Source organism: Etheostoma spectabile, chromosome 20 (genome assembly GCF_008692095.1).
Source record: "Etheostoma spectabile isolate EspeVRDwgs_2016 chromosome 20, UIUC_Espe_1.0, whole genome shotgun sequence".
Classification (NCBI taxonomy): Eukaryota; Metazoa; Chordata; class Actinopteri; order Perciformes; family Percidae; genus Etheostoma; species Etheostoma spectabile.
The window spans coordinates 20,272,252-20,281,751 of NC_045752.1; the positions used below are offsets into that span (position 1 = coordinate 20,272,252).

The window sequence follows — 9,500 nt, forward strand, 5'->3', positions numbered from 1 at the left end:
GTACTTTGAATTTGTACTTCAGGAGTGTACTTTTAAATGTCCCATAAAGGAGAATGAATAAAGAACACACTTTGAGTCTTAACCGGTGTTGTTGTCTCCCTCCAGTTGTGGAAGAGGTTCCTGAAGAAGCAGAGGTGGAACCGGAGCCAGAGGAACCCAAAGAGGACTCTGTCCAGAACGTGGAACCAGAACAGCATCAGGAAACCTCGGCCCAGAACCTGGACCCTGGTGTAGAAGCCATTCCAGAGCTGGTATCCCCACCAGAGGAACTGACTGCAGTGACACTCCCGGTGAGTTACACTGTGGAGCCTGCAGTGGCGCTTCTGCAGCCAGAGACTGACAACCTGGACGTAGCTGATGGAGGATCTGTTCTGTTGAACCGGGGTGTTGGACTGGGGGTGGAAATGGGACTGAGTACCCCAAAAGCTGCTGGAATGAATAGCTGTGGATGCAGGGAGGGACCCATAGAGAACGCCTGTCTGCAAGGCCCAGAATTCTGTGCTGCGCCACTGCTGATGAAGAAAGAGGAGGCGGAGAAAGAGGAGGGGGAGAAAGTGGAGCCGGAGGGACATGCAGCTCCTGAACCTGTTAAAGAGGGAAACATCTGTGAAGAGCAGGAGGGAATGAGCACAGTACAGGTACCGTATCAGCTGTCCACAGAAACTCTAATAGGGCTTTTATTAAATGTAAAATATTTAAGTGTTGTTTTGTGAAAATCTTTAGACAGGATCGCGGAGGGGTCGACTACAAGCAAATAACCACAAAAAACACTTTTTCCCTGCCAGGATAAATTGTCCCTTTACCCTGTCACAAAATACAGTACAGATGTGTTCGGCAGGCTCACACTGTCAACACACTCAAACGCCGCTTTCTGCTAAAATGAATATCTCTTAACTTCCAACAGGATACAGCACAGCTATGAGTATCAGCTGACTCTGTTGGACTGAGGGATTCTCCGTCTTTTTATTCTCTTAACAAACAAGGGATAGTGTGGGAGCGAGGATGGCCAGTCTTCGCTCCCAGCCGATCCCGTGAGTCCGGCGCACCTGCCTCGAAACCATGTTTCAAAAACAGGAGCGCCATTCTCAAACATGGCTCGATGGAAAGCCGTAGTCAAAGCATGAGTATGATATGTGATCAAAACAGGTTATATAAGGCTTATGCTAAGTAAAACAATGATAAATGAAAACAAAACAATTATACAGTTGATAAATGAAACACATACAATTGATAAATGAAACACAAAACAATAATAATAGTTATACAACAGTGAATCAACAAGTTATACAAGTGACCCACTTAGCTGTTGTCAAGGATCAAAAATGCAAAATAAACTTTTTCCTCCACAAGTGTAAACCCTCGAATTCAGTAGTCGCCATAAACAGACATCAACAAGAAGTACTCTGAAGCTAATTATCCACTGTTAATGTAGCTTATACGTGATAATTACATATAGGTCATGACAAGTTACTGTTAATTGTCTGAAAATGAACTATATAATTAGTTCTATAATTCACAGAGACTATAAATTAGCTCCAAGCACTGCAGTTCATTCATGATAAAGTCATTTGTGGACTACTATGTATTTGATTAAAATCACATTGTCATCACATGGTACATCAGCGTTGAGCTCTTTAAATCTCTCCAAGGTGCCGCATTCTTCATCCCATGAACGTTATATATGAAATAACGTTAGATAGATATGTTGGTGTGTCCACGGATAAATCAGCATGTGGGGATTCCTCGCTCAACTTTTCATTTTTCTCGAATGCAGGAACTTTCCTTGGGGACTAGGCACCTTTTGAGAAACTCGTACCTGCTCGGGTGCAGTACTTTCTGAAAGTCCCTTCAGGGTGGGGTTTGCTAACTGCTCAAACACACACAGCGTGGCTGCTTCATTTATAAAACAAATACGTACTCTAGTATAGATTTATGACAGGTTTAGGACGGGGGGAGAACATTTCTCTTTGTTTGAGGATGTTAAGAGTAAAGTTAGTTACAAAAAGCAACCCAAAAGGATGAAATTCCATCATAAAACATATTGTATGCTTTGGAGAACGGTCAGTTGTTTATAATGCGCTTAAGACAAAAATAACTTTCTGTATGGCTGTTTAACTGCCTTCCTTCACATATCAGTGTGAGGCATTAAGCGATGCAGATGATTGGACGACACAGAGTGCCACCGAGGACCAACAAGACACTCAGGATGAAGAAGAAATGATAAAGGAGGAAATGGCTGCTGGGCTTTACCCCGGCTGGCACCCCCCCGGCAGCTGGCGCAGAGTTAGCCCTGTCCCTGCAGACATCTCGCCAAAGGTTTTGGATGCAGAGCAGACCCTGTGTCCAGAAGCTGGGATCCAGGCTGAGGCGGAAGGTGCAGTCCAAGTCGTGTCTGAGCCCCAAATACAACCACGTTCTGGGGATCCGGGGAGTTTGGAAACACCGCAGGCGCAGAAACCAGAGCAGAGCATGTCCAACCCCAACCAACCTTCACCTGGACCACAACAACTCCTACTTTCCACTGAGCTTCATACCCAACAACACCTTCCTCTACCGCATGAGTCGGAGCGCAAAAGTCTCTCTCTATTTCAGTCTCCCCCACAGACAGTACCTGTTGAGCAGGGCAGTGCTTTAACACCTGTTCCCCATCTGTTACTGACTGGGCAGGCAGCCGGAGACGCTGGTATCTCAGAGGAGGAAACTGAGGAGGAGGACATGCAGGGCTGGGTGTGCCTACCCGGGGCTGTGGATCAAAGCTTCAGCCTAGCACACGATAGTCCATCATTACATCCAGCGGAGACTTCTGAGAGAGGTAGCTCAGAGATGGGTGAAGACGAGTTTGAGCTGACTGATGGAGGAGCAGAGGATGCAGAAGAGACAGAGCAACATGATGAAGATCCTTTAGATCTGAAATGTGCTTCCGACCTGAGAGAAAGAGAGCTTGAGACGATGAATGAAGGGCTGGAAGAAGGAAACATACGGTGTGATGAAAGGAAAGAAAAGATGGGTTGTGTCCATATGAGGGAGGATGGCTCTGAGCAGAAACATGTCAGCCTGGACACGGGACACCCTGGGGTGGAGAGGAAGACTAGCTGGATGCAGGGAGCCGGCAACACAGGGTCTGAGGAAAAGAAAGAGGATAATGGAGAGAACAGCGAGCAGCCTCAAGACCTTTACGGCAAAATGGAAACAAGTGTTCATGAAACTGAAGAAAAAATAACCTCCTCTGTTTCTCTCCAGGTCAGTGTCTGCTGGTTTTACCTTCATCATCGTCCTCATTGTCATCGAGCGGGCTATTGCACTCTTCACCCACCTGCTGATCTGGCTACACCTCCACATTGTCTTTTTCTTTTTCTCTCTCTTTCTTCTCTTCTTACTCTCTTGTTTTGGGGTTGTTGCTGCTCATCTTTTTTGCAGAGTCACATCTCTCTGTGTTGTCCAATGTTGAAAACATGTTAAAAACGTAAGGCGAGGCAGGAAGAAGGAAGGACAAGAGGGGAAACTATTCAAAAATATATTTCACCTTCAAAATAAAAGTTTATTTCACTTCAATGAAGAGCACCAGTTATTTTACATTGTACAGACGTGACAGCCGAAAACAAAATTCAATAAATTGTTTCCATAAAAGGAGTAATCTTGTTCAGCATTCAAAAGCAGTATTATGAACAAAATGTACTGTACTTAAAGTAGTACTGGGTCTGTAAAATGCCCCCAGTGACTGATTACAATCGACTAATAGCTTCAGCTGTAGTTGAACATTTTCATGTTTTGTGTGCAAAAGTCTTAATCAGTACAGTAACTAATGTTGTCTAGTGAAGTAAAAAGTACAATAAAAAATTTGAAAGTGGCATGAGAAGAAAATACTCAAGAAAAGTGCAAGTACCTCATATTGTACTTAGGTACTAGGGCAGCAGAATATGAGGAAAATATGAGATAATATAAAATATCACGCTAACTAAATTACTTGGAATAGTGTTCTCATTTCTGCTGCTTTCAGTATTCTGCTAAATACAAGACAAATAAAAGAAAATAATGTCCAACATTCTTTTACTGAACAAATTGAACATATAATTGAAAACAAAAGGCACTAATAAAAAAGAATATTTTTGATATTTCGATGAGGATAAAAACTATATATTGTGCAGCCCTATTAGGTACCTTACTTGAGTAAATGTACTTGGTTACAGTAATCAGTGCTCTTCCCTTCCTTCGTCCTTCCCCACATGACAGTCTTTTTATTGCAGCATCATCTCTCCATCTGTCTCCTTCATCCCAAATCTTCTCTTCACTTTGACCACTTCTCTTGTCCCTCCTGTCTCTATCTCCTCATTTACCATGGCCTCCATCCACCATTCTCTCTCTCTCTCTCATCCATCCATCTTTCTCCAGGCTGTCACTCTGCTCTTCTACCTGTTGGCCTTCCTGGTCATCCTGCAGAGGGTTTGGGCTTACATCGGCTGCTTCATTTGCACATAACCCCAGCAGGAGACACATCCACCCTCACTGCTGCACAGTTCAGGTACACCTGCTGGCTCCACCGCGCTTTTATTTTGAAGAAGAAAAAAAACTAAAGAAATGGACATTAAAGCTGCAGCTTGAAATGTTTCTTTTTTTAAATGCCGGCATGAACCAAATGCAGATTAATGGCTGGCATGTCCTTAGTGATTTTAAGACCTTATTTGTAAAATATTTCTTTCACAAAATACATAACCCGGATTCTATTGCTCTAAAAGCAGTAACAATATAGTAAAAAAAACAAGTCCTCTTCAATTTACCCCAAATTACGCCAGACATACACAAAAGACTACAAACGTTGCATAACGACTAAAAGTAAACTCGTGGAGACTGAGTTAGGGTGTCTTGTTACCATGGACACAGGGTGTTTTATAATCAGTCCATACCTTCAGCCATGTGTGGCTGACTCTAGCCTCTGCTGACATCTTGTGGTACTACTTTGTAATAACAGAAATGTCAAGAAGTCAGTAAAGGTTTTAAGATTTCAAGTTAAATCCAACTGCTACAACTTATATTGACATATTAACCATCTGACCTTAATCTAGTATTAACAACTTTAATTGTATTTTTTTTTATACTTGCTTATGTTTTTATACTCTAACAGCAGTAACAACTCTTTTTATGCCCCTTTGCTTCTTGCAGGCATGATAAGTTGTGTTTGCATTAAAGGTCTTCATCTACACTCACATTTTTCTGCACAAAGTACTTTTACTTTTGATACTTAAAGTACACTTTCCTAATAATAGTCATATACCTTTACCCAAGTAACATTTCAATGCAGGACTTTTACTTATGCTTAGTCCATGTGCTGTCCATCTTTGCTCCAGCTGGAGACTGAGACAAAGAGTCCTGCTTGGACCGGTCCTCCTCCCTCCTCCTCTTCCTCGTCTTTCACCCTCGGTGAGGTTCCTCGTCGACCCAGTTTCTGCTTCTCCTGGCTGAACTCTGTCCACAAGAAGTAGAGGAAAGAGAAAAGAGAAGATGTTTTGCTAAGGAGAGAAAGCAGAAAAGATGCACTCCAGAGTCTGATTTGTAGACTGCAAATGTAGACTAGTCCCAGCACTAGTCCCAGCACTGCCCTGAGACAAAAAACATACGTGCACTTGGATTAAATTTGCAGCAGTTTTATCAACAGGCTCTGTTGTGTTCTGAATATTCATCCAATTTAAAACAATGTAGTACAAGATAGGAATAGATCTGTGTGCCTAAAGGGGAAAACACTGACTCTGTTGGGCTCTTATTTTGAAACTGTATTTAGAAGAAGCTGTTGCCCTTCACAGCAGAACAGGTTTTTAAGACGCAGTGTCGAGGAAATAGTATAAGTATTCTATCGTACTAGGTAGTACTAGTACTCAGTGGTGTAACTTAAGTAAGTAGGCCCATATTTACTAGAGTACTGTACTTAAGTACAATTTAATGCTACCTTATAATTCTACTCTAAAACATCTCTGATGGAATAGTATAAGTATTCTATCATTGTACTAGGTAGTACTAGTATTCAGTGGTGTAACTTAAGTAAGTAGGCCCATATTTACTCGAGTACTGTACTTAAGTACAATTTAATGCTACTTTATAATTCTACTCTAGTACATCTCTGATGGAAAGATTGTACTTTTTACTCTACTACATTTATCTGACAGCTTTAGTGTAAAAAAATCATACATAAACATATGTTTACATGATGCATTACTTTACTACAAATCTACTGAGTAGCATACAACGTATCTAAAATGAGCTCCACATTGATCATATGAAACTGTAAAATTTGTTTGTTTCATAGAAAATATATATTTTTAAAATAATATAATATATACAGTATATATAGATATTTATCCATATATAAATACAATTTTTTTTTTAAACATAACACTTTGAAAGGAGCTGTCATATTGAGTACTTTTGATACTTTAAGTACATTTTGCTAATAATACATGGATTCCTTTCTTTAACATTTTGAATTCAGGCCTTTTACTGCTATATGATATGATATGATATGATGTTATTTAGGTGGTTGCCACTTAGTGGCCCTTCCCTTCCGCCCCAATTACATGTCGGAAATACAAAAGTTATTTCATCCACAGCTTCCGGTAGTTAATGCAGTATTTCTACATTTACTTAAGGATCTGAGACCTTTTTCCACCACTGCTGGTAGCATATGCAGTATAAGGGGAAAGTGTTACCTGTTTTTATAAAGGAAGTACCACTAGTATAAGTCCAGGTAGTTGCAGTAGCAGAGAATGTAAAAGTGCAAGTTTTAGTAGTTATAGCAGAGCTTGTAGTAGTACTGTTAAGCCTACTGGTATATGGCTGCAGGATTTACATGTAAAGTATTTATAAAGAGCTTTTCTAGTCCTTACGACTACTCAAAGCTCTGTAACATAGTACAGGAAGTATTCACACTGTGGCCGAGGTTGCCATACAAGGTGCCACCTGCTCATCAGATACACACTCACACACATCAGATACATACTCACACATATCTACACTCTGATGGGACAGCATTGGGGGCAACTCGGGGTTCAGTGTCTTGCCCAATGACAGTTCAACATGGGACTGCAGGGCCAGGGATTGAACCACCAACCTTCCGATTGGCAGGCGACCACTCTACCACTGCCACAGCAACCCCAAACAATTGTTTTTTCAAAATTTTAAAACGTTTTACTGCATTTTTTGCTTGACTTGAAGAAAAAGAAAAAAAACTTAACACTATTATTGCTCCTAAAAATGTACCATTTAATGCTGTGTCAAATTATAGTAAAATATAGTAAAAATAATTATAGAGCCTACTGTTAAAGGTAAAGCTACTTATTTCTATCAGAGGGAATCTGAGCTTTTAACAGCCAGTTACTTCCTGTGTGCTACTAGTTGTAGCTTGGCATAAGAAATGGGTAAAACAATAGTCCCTAACCAGTTTGTCCACTTTGAACTGGTGATTTTGGATGTCATATGTGATTAAGTGTGGTTTGGTGGTATTGTCAAAATGTAGTGACTTCTGGCACACACTGCAGTGGCTTTTTATGTGTATTAGAGTGTCTGAGCACATATTATTTATTGAGTGTTTAGTGTTTTGTAAGTCTTTGCAAAATGCAGGACAGAGTGGGTCAGATGAGATATTGGTTGTTATTGATACATGTACAGTATAAATCAAATAAATCTAGGTTTTGTCACCTGAAGATGTGTGTGTGTGTGTGTGTGTGTGTTACAATCCCCCCTCCAAATATCTAATAATAATTTCCTTTACATAATTAAATAAATTTGCACCATTAATGAATGCAGAAAATATGCAAATTGTACCAGAAATATTTACCAGAATGCAGGAAATGAAGTGTTTCGTTGCTCAAAATTTCAATTTTGCTCAAAAGGGTAGATCTCAACCCACCCAATGTTGAACCCAGAGTTACGCCCTTGGTTCCAGCACACAGATGAACTTCCAAATAAGGCTGTAAATGAGAACAGAGTTCAGAGTTCTTGGGGCAGAGGGGAGGAGGAGGGAGAGAGGGGAGGGTGTTGAAGCTGTTTGCCAGTCTGGTGGAACAGGCTTGAATGCTCCAGTAACTTCTCCCAGATGGCAGTAGGCTGAAGAGGCTATGTGAGGGGAAAGTGAGGGGAGTGGGGCCCAGCAGTCTTTACTATTCACTGAATTAACCTATTAACCTATTCAGGCTAAAATATATTTGCACCGGCAAAACCAGCAGCATTGGCTCTGCACAGCACGGTTATAAAATTAACCTTTTTATTACAAAAAGTGGTAAACATTAACCCACACAGCAGAGAAGACGTTTACATCCTGCAAGACATAGACTAGCCCACATCAGACATCCCACATGACATAGACTATCCCACATCAGACATCCCGCAGGACATAGACTGGCCCACATCGGATATCTTGCAGGACATAGCCTAGCCCACATCAGACATCCTGCAGGACATAGATTAGCCCACATCGGACATCCTGCAGGACATAGACTAGCCTACATCGGACATCCTGCAGGACATAGACTAGCCCACATCAGACAGGAATCACACATGGAACATATCCTTCAGGACTATGGTCAAAACATGACCAGCAAATGCGCTAGCAGCAGTAAAAGAAAATCAAAGAATGAAAACTTGCAGCCAAGCATTGTTTGAATTATGACACATGGCCACATATGACACGCATTATGACACGCGGCCAGCAAGGCGCCGACTCTTAGACAGTGAATGGAGACTGCAGTGACAGGATCAGAGAAAACTAACAACTAAGATCTTGTTCTTCCGTCCATACTGTGGAAGGAAGGTCAAAAGTGTAATGTGTGCAGCGCCCATTGGCCGAATAGTATCACATGTGTTTGCTTCATGTTTTTATTCTAAAAATAATCAGTTTGGTTTATTAGTTTATTTATTCATTTTTAAATATAAATTCTAGTATTAAGACATAAACATTTTTTTTTTATTATAAATAAACCACAGAAATTTCTTGTGGGCTGCTGAGGGGATGCTATGGAAATCCTAGTGATAGGCACCCCTAAGCCTGTGGGCAAATGTCTGATTAGTCCACATTTTAATTATGATATTTTGTGCGCACATTCTGAATGGGCAATGTTCTCTGTCAGGTAAATGTAGTAGTACTGTGTCTTCTTCTGATGTAGAAGTACAGTATATGTCACTCAGTAGTAGGCTATAGTGGAGTTACATATGAAGTGGTTTGGGGTCCTTTCGTATGTAATGGGGTACGATTTGGATCTGGGGAATACTACAAGAATGGATGTAGAACGAGCTACAAGCAACAATACGATAGGATAAGCAACTGCTTGTTCCTAATAAATAATAAAACAGGCATCTTTTGAACGTCCAATGCACTAACAAAATCACATTTAAATAAATAATTGTTGAATGACAGTTAGTAACAAACCGTAGAGGGCAGCAATACGCCAATGCAGCTTCTAGTCGGCCTAATGCAAAGAAGAAGAAGAATGAAGAAAGAGAAGAAGAAGGAAAAAAAA

At 40.8% G+C, this 9,500-nt stretch overlaps 1 protein-coding gene across 2 annotated transcripts in view; it reads left to right on the forward strand.

The window, feature by feature from the left end:
- Nucleotides 1–7,688, forward strand: part of LOC116669992 (tripartite motif-containing protein 54) — a 36,415-nt gene extending 28,727 nt beyond the window's left edge. Inside the window, exons 10-13 of one of the 2 annotated variants that reach the window (XM_032500170.1) lie at nt 106–638; nt 2,137–3,240; nt 4,390–4,519; nt 5,343–7,688. In XM_032500170.1, the coding sequence (XP_032356061.1) occupies nt 106–638; nt 2,137–3,240; nt 4,390–4,476 (1,724 nt within the window). In that variant the 3' untranslated portion in view covers nt 4,477–4,519; nt 5,343–7,688. The remainder of the gene's footprint in view (nt 1–105; nt 639–2,136; nt 3,241–4,389; nt 4,520–5,342) is intronic. The other variant, XM_032500171.1, reaches the window with a different exon arrangement.
- The last annotated feature ends 1,812 nt before the right edge of the window (nt 7,689–9,500 follow it).